The 13,339-nt window shown below is 46.9% G+C and overlaps 1 protein-coding gene across 1 annotated transcript; it reads right to left on the bottom strand.

The window, feature by feature from the left end:
• Nucleotides 1–983: 983 nt before the first annotated feature.
• Nucleotides 984–7,561, bottom strand: Eral1 (Era like 12S mitochondrial rRNA chaperone 1). The gene is made up of 10 exons (XM_021176815.3): nt 7,265–7,561; nt 5,459–5,586; nt 5,016–5,093; nt 4,388–4,434; nt 4,143–4,204; nt 3,875–3,987; nt 3,544–3,792; nt 2,263–2,412; nt 2,066–2,146; nt 984–1,960 (listed from the first exon to the last, which is right to left on the bottom strand). Exons 1-10 carry the CDS (start codon nt 7,545–7,547, stop codon nt 1,838–1,840), a joined length of 1,314 nt encoding a protein of 437 aa, XP_021032474.1. The 5' UTR covers nt 7,548–7,561; the 3' UTR covers nt 984–1,837.
• Between the last annotated feature and the right edge of the window lie 5,778 nt (nt 7,562–13,339).

Raw genomic sequence — 13,339 nt, 5'->3', positions numbered from 1 at the left:
AAGTGGTAAGGGTCTCTTTCCTAGCCCAGTGGGGTAGGTAGGTAACCTGCTTTGTGGGGTTGGGGGTGAATGGTCACCCACTTAGAAGGCAGGGTGGCGGTGTAGTGTCAGTGTTGGGGTGCTTGACTAGCATCTTGGGCCTTCAGTTTCATTCCCAGGACAGGAAACTAAGCAGAAGACAAAGAAAAAGGGAGCCAGCAGGCAAAGAGTTAAGAAGCAGGGACCTCTAGAACCCGGGAAAACGTGCCCCACCCAGGGGAGGGGCCACAGGGTTAAAAGCCAAGCTGCTTGGGTGAGAAGAGACAAGGCAGGCTCTCCCTGTGCAGAGGCTTCCCTGGACGCAGCTCCAGCTCCACTCCAGCTCCAGGTAAGCAGTCCTTGGAGTGGCTGTCAGCCTGCTTATAGGTCAGGCCAGAGGGAAGCTCCTGCCTCACGACTTCTTTCTGCCTGTAACTCTGGATCCGTAAGAGACCTGAATAGACCTTAGCTTCCTTCTCTAAGCCGCCTGGGTTATCCTGGACCACAGAATCAGGGAGCTGCTGCTCTGGGAGGGAGTGGAGAAGCAGAGGTAGGGACTTAGGTGTCCATGACTGACCCTGAGCCAAGCCCCTGGCTCACGCCAGGCCTGCTGCTCACCTCCTCCTCCAGGACCTTGGCTGGGATATCATCATATACTGTAAGTTTGTGATGAGACACTACAGTATAGATGATGTACTAGTCTGGGTACCCCACCTCCAGAGCTCGGCCTATCAAGCCTGCTGACAGCCGTGGCACTTGGGAATGGCGAGGAAACCGTTACCATTACTGAGTTTAGTAATGGTAACGGTTCTCTTGCTGCTCCCACAAACTGTGCCAAGAAGACCTCGTGACCCTGGAGCAGACTGCTGGAAGAAAAGGACACCCAGGCTGACAAGAGAATGGGGTTGGGGGAATGGGTATATTTTTCTCTTCACTGTGCCAAAGAAATAAAAAATAAGAATAAGAACACTTGTCATTTAACTTTATTACCATCCAAGGCTGGATGGTTGGATGGGATGGGAGGACCTCTGTGAGTTTAAAGCTAGCCTGATCTATGAAGGGATAGCCAACCAGAGTTGTAGGGTGAGAACCCAGTTTCAAAAAAATAAAATAAAATAATAAAAAAATAAAAAAAGTCAGGCAGTGTTGGCACACAGTTTTAATCCCAGAACTCAGGAGGCAGACAGGTGGATGGATCTCTATGAGTTCAAGGCCAACCTGGTCTACAGAGAAAGAGGACAGCCAGGGCTGCTACAACAACAACAACAACAACAACAAACCCTGTCTTATAAAACCAAAAAAAGGAAACACGGGTCCTTATACAACTTCAAGGTGAGGAACTTGGGGGAGAAGAGAAAAATTGTGTTCCTACCAACAATTGGAAACTCAGGGCAAGAGTTTGGTTCCAATGCTAGCGGGGTGGGATATGACTTAGAGCCATGGGTTCTAGGATGCAGTTCAGCACGTATCCTATATAACTGACTGAGACCCTAGGCAGAGGAACTCCCTGAGAACCAAGCTAAGGCAGCTTCTCTCCTCCACTGGAAACATGGTTGGGCAAGCGCTGTGCAGACTCGGCAATGCCAGACTGGCTGGCACAGGACCTTCACAGGACCAAGGGCCTTTCCTCCCATTGATGACCAACCGACTAGGCCATCTTCTGTTACATATGCAGCTGGAGCCATGGGTCCCTCACAATGGAAACCAGTCAGTGTCCATGGCCCTTCCCAGTCCTGCAGACCCCTCTGACAGGGATAGTTCTAGTCAGTGACTGCCAGCAGCTTGAGCAGGGATCCACTGGGAGAGCAACAGAGGATGGTCATTTGAGGAGTTTCACAGAGAGGCGGATGAGAACGTCACAGTGGAAGATGTCCATGAGGTCCCGGCCCACCTCCTGTGCAATCTGGGAGATCAAGAGGCCCTTCTGACCAATCAGGATCCTCTGCAAGCAGTGAAAAGAGAGGCACATGGTTCTGCTCTCGGTCTCACAGATGGGGAAGAGGCCATGGGTAATACTGCTACCCTTCTTTAAGCATCCCTCACTTACCACATGAGATTCTTTGGGCACCAGAAGGTTCTGTTGGATCAGTAGCTCCCCACTTGGTCCTTCCTCCCATATCACTGTCTTCTGTATAAGGAGACATCATGAATGTCAGGCAGGCTCATCTCTGTATCTCTTAGTACCCAACTGTTCCAGGGGTGAGCCTGGTATACAGGCCCTGGGTCCTTTTCCTCTGCCCACACCTGCTGCACACCGTAGGGCACCTCCTCAGGCAGGTACTCTAAGAGCTTCTCTCTGATCTTATTGGCACAGATCTCTTCGGGTGTCTGGCTGGTGAGCACACCACTGTGGAACTCCCAGGGTCCTGGCTGGGCCTGTGTCAGAAGGTATTGCTGTGGGAACAAAGGGAGAGGAGGTTCTTAACCCCCATGCTTCTAGGAGGAAATGGCCATGACAGGGCTGACCTTAACATTACTACATAGTAGCTAAGGCTGGCGAACTCTTGACCCTGCGTTAGCCAACAAGCCCTGGGACTACAGGGGCGAGCTGCCACAACTGACTGAAACACCTTTAAGAGAGCATCTCAGTGGCTCAGTGGGTAAGAGTACCCGACTACTCTTCCAAAGGTCCAGAGTTCAAATCCCAGCAACCACATGGTGGCTCACAACCATCCTTAACGAGATATGACTTCCTCTTCTGGAGTGTCTGAAGACAGCTACAGTGTACTTACATATAATAAATAAATCTTTAAAAAAAAAAAAAGAGAGCATCTCAGGCAGATCAAGCTGGCCTTGTCCATCCTCATTTGTCCAGGCTGGGAATGAGCTTCCAATCTTCCTGTCTCTATCTCCTAAGTGCTACAACAGCAGGTGTGCACCCACGTGTCCAGCTTATGTGGGGCTAGATATTGAATCCAGCACACGAGACAAGCATTCTACCAATTGAGATACATTCCTAATTTGCTTCTGGTCTCTATGTTGCCTGGCTGGCCTAGAACTCACAATGGAAACCAGGTTGACCTCAAACTGAGTAATCCTTCTACCTCTGCCTCCTGAGTGCTGGGATAACAGCTGTGTGCCACCACACCTGGCTATTTTCTGTTTCCTGAGACAGGGTCTCATTGTAACTGAAGCTATTCTTGAATTCACTATGTGGTTAAAAATGACCTTGAAATCCTGATTCTCTTGCCTTGGCCTTTCAAGTGCTGGGATTACAAGCATAAATGAATGCCGGGCGTGGTGGCGCACGCCTTTAATCCCAGCACTCGGGAGGCAGAGGCAGGCGGATCTCTGAGTTCGAGGCCAGCCTGATCTACAGAGTGAGTTCCAGGACAGCCGGGCTACACAGAGAAACCCTGTCTCGAAAAACCAAAAAAAAAAAAACAAACAAACAAACATAATGACCAGAGCCAGAGTTTTGTTTTGTCTTTTAAAAGATAGGATCTTGGTGGATAGTCAGGCTGGTCTGGATGAGGCCTATCATAACATGGTAGAAGTGGTGGATTATGGGCAAGGCTAACTGACCTTCAATGTGTTCACATCCTTGTTGTTTAGTGCTGATAACATGAAGATCTCCTGGAAGTAGGGCCAGCCAATTCTCTGAGGGTTCCTCACTGAGTGTGCATTTGGGCCCTCAGTTTCAGGGCCAGGGCAGTGGGTGCCGGGGCGTGAGCGCAAGGCCTGCTTGACATTAAGCTTCTTGCCATTGACAACACCTTCAGTGAGGGTTGCTGTCAGCTCCAGGAGAACTGACTTCTGCTTCAGGCAATCTACCTGGACATGCGGGATGAACAAAGTGCATGGTGAGAGCCATGGGACGCTGGAAGGAAAACTCTCTCACATGGGCAGTCCTTACCTTGTTTAAGATGAGGATGCTAGGGACCTGAGAGAACTTGGTCAAGCACTGCAGCACCTGGGGACTGAGCCGACTCCTGGTCCACTTGTCTGACACATCCACAAGAACTACAACTAGAAGGTGGCAGACAGGCAAAAGGATACCTGTAACCTTCCTCCTGACCCACGACAAGTTCCTGGCTACGGGCCCCGGCCAGACCTCGGCTCCCAAACTCCCAGGAATGAAAGGCCCCGTTAATAGGGCTTCAGATCTTTAGTTTGAGTCTAACCAAGATCAGCAGATTCCATGCTCGTCCATGGATCTTCCAGCAAAGAGCGCTCCAGATGGTGCCTAAAGAACAAATGTATCAGTCAGGAAGGCTTATGACTGGTCAGTTCTTATGAGGAATGGTAGATAAAAGGGAAAACTTCCAGCTTCTATGAACAAATATCCCCTCCCCCTTTTCTCTTCTTTTTTTTTTTAAGTCACCCCTCCCCCAACACACACACAAGCATGTGTCCCCATAGCTAATACCTCTTCTGTTTAACAGGACTGATGATGCCAGGTGTGTCAAGCAGAATCTAGAATCAGAAAGATACCCACACCGCCCCCCCAAAAAAGAAAACGTTTTTAATGGACTAGTGGAGAAAAGGGCCACACACACTTTAGGTCCTAGGATTCAGTCCAGGGCTTTATTCATATTAGGTAAGGATTCAAGGATTCTAACAAGAATTTGCAGAGTCAGGCTGGTGAGATAGATCAGTGGATAAGAGCACCGACTGCTCTTCCGAAGGTCATGAGTTCAAATCCCAGCAACCACATGGTGGCTCACAACCATCCGTAACAAGATCTGACACCCTTTTCTGGTGTGTCTGAAGACAGCTACAATGTACTTACATATAATAAATAAATAAATCTTTAAAAAAAAGAAAAAAGAAAGCCGGGTGTGGTGGCACACGCCTTTAATCCCAGCACTCAGGAGGCAGAGGCAGGTTTTTGGTTCGTTTTGATTGTAGACCAGGCTGGCCTTGAACTCACCGAGATCTGCCTCCTAAGAACCGGGATTGAAAGCGTGAGCCACCACCACTGCCAGGTAAATTTTTTTAAAGGCTAATTGTTTGGTTTCACTATCTTGATTGCAGAACTTCTGCCAAGTACCTACCACTTGGGTCTCCTTCTCTGTGATGACCCCCAGAGCTTGACATCGAGTAGTGTGCACCTTCTTTGAAACAGGAAACACCTTCCAGAAAGAGAGAGGTTCCAATGAGACCCCAGATCTCTCCCAGGCCATCCATAAAAGAAAAGCAAGAAGTGAATGGGAAAAAAAAGAAAAAAAAAAAAAAAAGATGGGTATAGAGGGCTAGAGAGATAGTTCAGTGGATAACAGAACTACTTTCTCTTCCAGTGGACCTAGGTTCAACTCCCAGTTCCTAAGTGGTGGCTCACAACTGATTGTCACTCCAGTTTCAGAGGATCCAGCACCTTTTTCTGGCTTCTCTGGGTACCAAGCACACAAGCAGTACACATACTTGCAGGCAAAACACCCATATACAGAAAATAACGTGTAAAAAGGGAGGTGTAGAGGTTGAGATATCTGTGGCATACTTTACGGCCCAGCAGCTGATTGGAAAGTGTTGACTTCCCTGCATTTGGGGCTCCCAGGAGGACCACGCGGAGGACCCGTGAATTCTCAGGCATGTCAGGAGTATGCCCCAAGAGTAGATTCTGCTCATCTGTGTTAGGATGGGAACAGGAGTGATAGGTTGGATACTCATCTCTGATAACCAAGGAGGCAGTCAACATAAAAGATGAGCACCCCAGGCAGAAGCCACCCACTTTTAACTTTGAGACTAGTTTGGTATTTGAGCTTACTTGATCTCATTAGGTTACCTCTCTAAGTCTGATGCCCTCTTCTGATGTGTCTGAAAACAGCTATAGTGTACTTATATAATAAGTAAATAAATCTTTAAACAAAAAAAAAGAGGTTTAAAAAAGAGTGGATTGACTTTGAGACCAAGGCCAACCTGGGCTACATAACTAGACCCTGCCTCAAAAAACAAAACCACCACACTAAATGATACCAGAGAAACGGCACTTTATAAAATGGATGTGGTGGCTCGAACTTGAAATCCTCATAGGCAGGAGGCTGGGGATAGTGAGCTCCAGGTTATCCTGGTCTAGAGTGAAACTCTGTCTCAATGTCACCCTGAAAGAAAATAGCACTTTCTCAAGTAGCATGGACTACAGTCTGGTAGGAGACTAGGCATTGTTACCTGCAATGCAGTATCATAAGGAGAGACTGAAACATTTTGCAGTACCTTCATAGCAGCCTAGGGTACCACAGTCAGAGCTGAAATTATTCTCCAGATCCTCCTGCCTCTACCTCCTCAGTGTAGGGACTACAGGCATGCACCATAGGCCAAACTTAATTTAGGATCAAACCAAGTAGATAGAGCTCAAGATCCACGTATTGGATCTATACTGCTTGATGAGGACTTGAGGACCTGGTAATGGCTTGACAGAAGCCACCCATTCTTTTTTTTTTTTTTTTTTTTTTGGTTTTTCGAGACAGGGTTTCTCTGTGTAGCCCTGGCTGTCCTGGAACTCACTCTGTAGACCAGGCTGGCCTCGAACTCAGAGATCCGCCTGCCTCTGCCTCTCAAGTGCTGGGATTAAAGGCGTGTGCCACCACGCCCGGCGAAGCCACCCATTCTTAACTTTGAGACTAGTTTGGCATTTGAGCTTACTTGATTTCATTAGGTTACCTAACCTCTCTAAGTCTCTTGGTTTTTTTTTTTTTTTCATATGTAATGTGGAATCACATTAACTATCTATGAATAACTTCTTTTTCAAAATGACAACTGTATGGGAGAGAAAAAAAACAACACAGGCTGGGCATTGAGGACTGAGGGAGACAACTTTGCCTTGACTAATGACTGTAATGAACAGAGGGTCTAGGTTCTTCACAGTCCTAAAGCTCTTTATGTTGCTATATTTATTTATTTGTGTGTCAGCGGGAGCTTATGGAAGTTAGGGCAAAACTTTCTGGGTCTCAGTTTCCACCATATGAGTCCCAAGAACTAAACTCAGGTTGTCAAGCAACAAGAGCCTTTGTCTGCTGTTTCACAGACCGTCGCTTTCAAACTCTTTGACAGCCTTCTCCACTGGGCTCAGGTTTATTTTTTTTATTAAATGAGAAGTTAAACTGCTATTCCCAGAGGCAGAGGGATTTTACTTACGATACATGATTTCCACTGCTAAAACCATCAGAGGCCGGTCATGGCCAACACCTGTAATCCCAACACTTAAGAGGGTGCAACGGGAAGATCCGAGTTCCAAGCAGGTTTGGGCTACACATCAAAACATGTCATAGAACAAAACACCTGTAACTAACATAGCTGGACCCTTTACCTCTGTGCACCGACACAGCGGGGACGCTCGGAACCAACGAACTGTCAGGCTGAGGAAATCCAAGGATACGGTCCAAGGCGGAGTCCTGACCATAACGACTAGAGGCCGAGGCCAGGAGGGGACCAGAGAAAGTGCCGCCCACGACACAGGACACGCACCTCGCCTGGCTACCTAGAAGACAGCCGGGCGGAGCAAGCCATTCCCTCCCTGCATGCGAACCCACCTGCCGGACCCCCAACAAGGCCCGAACAAGCCCAGCGCAGTACCACCTGGGGGCAGCCATTTTGCCGCAATGCACCCTGGTACGGATCAGAAGCGCGACGCGATTGGACCGAGAAGCCCACAGACCAACGAGTGGAAGAAAGCTAGACCGGCCCAAACAGAATCTCCATTCTACAACAAGGGCTACCCTAGGAGGTGTAGGGAAAGACGGTATCCAAAGGCGAAGGAAAGGCAAAATTATGCTGTGTTTCCTGCCTGCGTATAACGGTCGTCTTGGACTCCCAAACACATCATTTCTCCTCCTGCCAAAGTTGTGTAAAGATCTTTTTAACCATGTCTTCCTAATGACATTCCTCGGGACACCAAACCGCAGAAGCTCCTCTTAGCGCCTCAAGAGGAGAAACTCTCTTATTGCTAGGAGTGGGCGAGGGCATGGGAAAGGCTCTAAGCTGCATTTCGCTAGATTTTTTCTTTTTCTTTTTAAAATGCTTTCTAGCCTCGACCCTGCAGGATCCTTTCTTATTTCCTCTTTAGCTGTGTCTTAGCTGGGCGTGGCAGTCTTAGGGTTACTATAGCTGTGATGAAACACCATAACCAAAAGCTACTTGGGGAAGAAAGGGTTTTATTTGGCTTATATGTCTAGACTCACAATCCACTGAGGGGAGCCAAGGAAGGAGCTCAAACCAAGCAGAAACCTGGAGACAGGGAGTAGATGCAGAGGCCGTGGAGGGGGATGCTGCTTACTGGCTTACTCCTCATGGTTTGTTCAGTCTGCTTTCTTATAGCTTCTAGGAACACCAGCCCAGGGGTGGCACCACTCACAATGCCTCCCATATCAACAGCTAATTAAGAAAATGCCTACAGCCCAGTCTTATGGAGGCAATTTCTCAATCGAGGTTCCCTCCTCTGAGATGACACCAGCTTGTATCAAGTTAACATAAAACTAGTCAGCACAGGTTGCTTTGTTGAAGTCTGCACCTTTTTGGTGTCTAGGCCTCAGTTAAAGGGTGGTTCTGTGGTAAACATTCCTGTTGAGTAGCAGACTGTGTTTACCTCTCTAAATATCAGCTCCTATCTATTCTCTGAGATTATATCTTTTTTTGTTTGTTTGTTTTGTTTTTTGTTTGTTTTGTTTTTTTTTGTCGAGACAGGGTTTCTCTGTATAGCCCTGGCTGTCCTGGAACTCATTTTGTAGACCAGGATGGCCTCGAACTCAGAAATCCGCCTGCCTCTGCCTCCCGAGTGCTGGGATTAAAGGCATGCGCCACCACGCCCGGCTCTGAGATTAAATCTTACTGAAGGAAAATGAACAGAAAAAAAAAGCAGGTAGCTGTATGTGATGGAGCATTCCTGTAACCCCAACATTTAGGAGGTGGAGGCCAAAGGATGAGGATATTCAGGGCCAGCCTGGGATGAATACTTGTCTTAAAAAACAGGTAAGGGTGGGTTGAGAGGCCTGGAAGATTAGATGTTGTCTTAATCCCAGCACTTGGTGGGCAGAAGAAGGATGATCTCTGCAAGTTGGAAGTCAGCTTGGTCTACCTAGTCAATTCTAGGCAAGCCAGGGATACATGGGGAGACCATGTTTGTGAATAAATAAAACAAAATTTTAAAATGGTGGGGGACATGGGTAAACTGGTGAGAACAGTTGCTGTTCAGGCTTGGTGACCTGAATGCCAACCCTAGAACCTACTATCAAGACACAGAGAGAGAGAGACAGACAGACAGACAGACACACACACACACACAGAGACAGACAGACAGACAGACACAGAGACAGAGAGAAGAAATGTTTTAAAATAGGGGACTGGGGATGTAACTCAGTTGGTAGAGTCCTTGCCTAGCATGCAAGAGGCTCTAGGAAGGAAGGAGAGAAGCAAGAAATGGTGAAGCTTTCCAGCCACCTAGGAGCTCTCAGGATGCTATAGCAGCCAGAGGAACTTAACTTGACCTATCTTATATTTTGTGGCCTTGCACTTCCTGTGTCCTTTCAGGCCTCTTACTCAACATCCCCACCTCCACCCCTCTGCACCAGAACTCTGTAGGGAGAAGCAGGTGGGTAGATTGCCAAGTTCAAGACCAACCTGGTCTACAGAGTGAGTTCTGGGCCACCCAGGGCTACACAGAGAAATCTTATCTCAAAAAATGAAAGCAACAACAACAAAAATGGTGAGTGAGTGGATGTGGTAGTATTTTCTGGCTATACCAGAAATCTGGATACCAAAGCGAAGATTTCTGCAAGTTTGAGGACAGCCAGAGCTACATATCAATTGCCAGGCCATCAGGGTTACATAGTGAGACTGTCCCCTACACTCAAAAGTAGACAAATTGCATACTGCAAAGTCAGCCAAAGACTACATAGCAAAGACTTCTGTGTTAACAGATGGAAAAGAATCCCAGGGCTCAGCCGGGCGTGGTGGCGCACGCCTTTAATCCAAGCACTCGGGAGGCAGAGGCAGGTGGATTTCTGAGTTCGAGGCCAGCCTGGTCTACAAAGTGAGCTCCAGGGATATACAGAGAAACCCTGTCTCAAAAAACCAAAAAAAAAAAAAAAAGAATCCCAGGGCTGACAAAATTTTAAGGGAAATGAGTCAAAGTGTCAAAGTAAGTATTTGGTTTTTAAGATTTATACTTTTTTTTGGTTTATTGTTTTTTCCAGACATGGTCTCACTATACAGCCCTGGCCGGCCTGACACTCATCTGCCTCTGACTCCTGATTGCTGGGACTAAAGGTGTGTGCCACCAAGCTCAGCTGGCCTTTTGTTTTGTTTTGTTTTACTTATAATCATGAGCACATGTACTTCATGTGTATAGGGAGGGATCCAGAGGCCAGAGGCGTCCAGTTTCCTGGAGCTAGGGTTATAGGAGTTGTAAGCTGAACACGTGCTATTAAGAACTAAATCTTAGAGCCGGGCGTGGTGGCGCACGCCTTTAATCCCAGCACTCGGGAGGCAGAGGCAGGCGGATTTCTGAGTTCGAGGCCAACCTGGTCTACAAAGTGAGTTCCAGGACAGCCAAGGTTATACAGAGAAACCCTGTCTCGAAAAACCAAAAAAAAAAAAAAAAAAAAAAAAGAACTAAATCTTACTTGGGAGGCAGAGGCAGGCAGATTTCTGAGTTCAAGGCCAGTCTGGTCTACAGAGTGAGTTCCAGGACAGCCAGGGCTATACAGAGAAACCCTGTCTTGAAAAACCAAATGCCCCAGTACAGGGGAACGCCAGGGCCAAAAAGTGGGAGTGGGTGGGTAGGGGAGTGGGGGGGAGGGTATGGGGGACTTTTGGGATAGCACTGGAAATGTAAATGAGGAAAATACCTAATTAAAAAAAAAGGGGGGACGGTGAGATGGCTCAGCGGGTAAGAACACTGACTGCTCTTCCAAAGGTCCTGAGTTCAAATCCCAGCAACCACATGGTGGCTCAAAACCATCCGTAAAGAGATCTGATGCCCTCTTCTGGAGTGTCTGAAGACAGCTACAGTGTACTTACATATAATAAATAAATAAATAAATCTTTAAAAAGAAAAGGGGCTGGAGCCGGGCGTGGTGGCGCACGCCTTTAGTCCCAGCACTCGGGAGGCAGAGGCAGGCGGATTTCTGAGTTCGAGGCCAGCCTGGTCTACAAAGTGAGTGCCAGGACAGCCAGGGCTACACAGAGAAACCCTGTCTCGAAAAACCAAAAAAAAAAAAAAAAAGAAAAGGGGCTGGAGAGATGGCTCAGAGGTTAAGAGCACTGACTGCTCTTCCAGAGGTCCTGAGTTCAAATCCCAGCAACCACATGGTGGCTCACAACCATCTGTAATGGGATCTGATGCCCTCTTCTGGTGTGTCTGAGAAAATTGATAGTGTACACTCATACATATTTAATAATAAATAAATAGGGGGCTGGTGAGATGGCTCAGTGGGTAAGAGCACCCGACTGCTCTTCAAACTCTGGATTGAACTCTGGATTGGTCCAGAGTTCAAATCCCAGCAACCACATGGTGGCTCACAACCATCCTTAACGATATCTGGTGCCCTCTTCTGGAGTGTCTGAAGACAGCTATAGTGTACTTACATATAATAAATAAATAAATAAATCTTTTTAAAAAAATAAATAATAATAAATAAATAAATAAAAAAGAAGCATAAGAGAAATAGGAGGGGCAAGAAAAAGATATAAATGGTGTGAATACTATACTCATGTGTGAAATTCTCAAAGACTGTAAAGTTAAAAAAATAGTATTAATACAGTTCAGGAATCTTTTACTCAAAGACCCAATCAAGCCTAGATATAGCTAAATTTTTAGCCAACCCGGATCACCTGAACTTGATCCCTGAAACCTACATGATAGAAAATAAGACAAACTCCAGCAAGATATCTTCTCGTCTCCACACAGACACAACTGTATATTCATTTCCTTCCAAAAATAAATGAATAAATATTTTTAAAAATTAAAAAAAAAGAAAAACCAAAAACCAAGCTGGGTGTGGTGGCGCAGGCCTTTAATCCCAGCACTTGGGAAGCAGAGGCAGGAGAATTTCTGAGTTTGAGGCCAGCCTGGTCTACAGAGTGAGTTCCAGGACAGCCAGGGCTACACAGAGAAACCCTGTCTCAAAAAAAAAAGAAAAAAAGAAAAACCAAAAACCAGAAAAAAAAAAAAAAGAACTAAACCATTTTTTTTTCAGCCTGTTGTTTGTTAGGTTTTGTAAATGAAAATTTTTCCCACTGAGTTACATCTCCAAATATTTTTTTTTCTTTTCCTTTTCTCTCTCCAGCTTTTTTCTGTTTTCATAGACTGACCTGGGACTCACTTTTCCCCTTGTTTATTTATTTATTTATCTATTATTTATTTGTTCACTTTATATTCCAATTGCAGCCCCTCTCTGCCCAATCCCCCCCCCACCCCCGTAAACAGCCCCTTCCTATCCCCCCTCCCCCATGAGTACCAACCTACCCTGTCACTTCAGGACTGAGCAATCCTGTCTCACTGAGCCCAGACAAGACAGCCCAGTCAGGGGAACAAGATCCACAGGGAGGCAACAGAGTCATGGATAGTCCTTTCTCCAGTTGTTAGGGGAACCCAATTGAAAAACAAACTGCACATCCAGAGCCGGGCGTGGTGGCACACGCCTTTAATCCCAGCACTCGGGAGGCAGAGGCAGGCGGATTTCTGAGTTCGAGGCCAGCCTGGTCTACAAAGTGAGTGCCAGGACAGCCAGGGCTACACAGAGGAACCCTGTCTCGAAAAACCAAAAAAAAAAAAAACAAAAAAAAACAAGCTGCACATCTGCTACATATGTTGCAGGGGGTGCAGGGAGTCAGGTTCAGCCCAAGTACGCTCTTTGGTTGGTGGGTCAGTCTCTGGGAGCACCCAAGGGTCCAGGTTAGTTGATTCTGTTCGTCTTCCTGTGGAGTCCCTATACCTATCGAATCTCTCAACCCTTCTTGCAACTCTTCTCCAAGACGCTGAGCTCTGGCCAATGTTCGGCAGCTCCTGGGCGAGCCTCTTTCTTTCTTTTTTTTTTTTTTTTAAAGATTTATTTATTTATTATATGTAAGTACACTGTGGCTGTCTTCAGACACTCCAGAAGAGGGAGTCAGATCTTGTTACGGATGGTTGTGAGCCACCATGTGGTTGCTGGGATTTGAACTCCTGACCTTCGGAAGAGCAGTCGGGTGCTCTTACCCACTGAGCCATCTCACCAGCCCCCGAGCCTCTTTCTTTTTTATTTTATTTTTTATTTTTTTTGTTTTTCGAGACAGGGTTTCTCTGTGTAGTCGTGGCTGTCCTGGAACTCACTCTGTAGCCCAGGCTGGCCTCGAACTCAGAAATCCACCTGCCTCTGCCTCCCGAGTGCTGGGATTAAAAGCGTGC

This window comes from Mus caroli, unplaced genomic scaffold, assembly GCF_978045245.1.
Source record: "Mus caroli unplaced genomic scaffold, Mus_caroli_1 scaffold_13, whole genome shotgun sequence".
NCBI lineage: Eukaryota > Metazoa > Chordata > Mammalia > Rodentia > Muridae > Mus > Mus caroli.
Note: the sequence above shows the minus strand (reverse complement) of the source record. Positions and strands in the feature narration are given on the sequence as shown.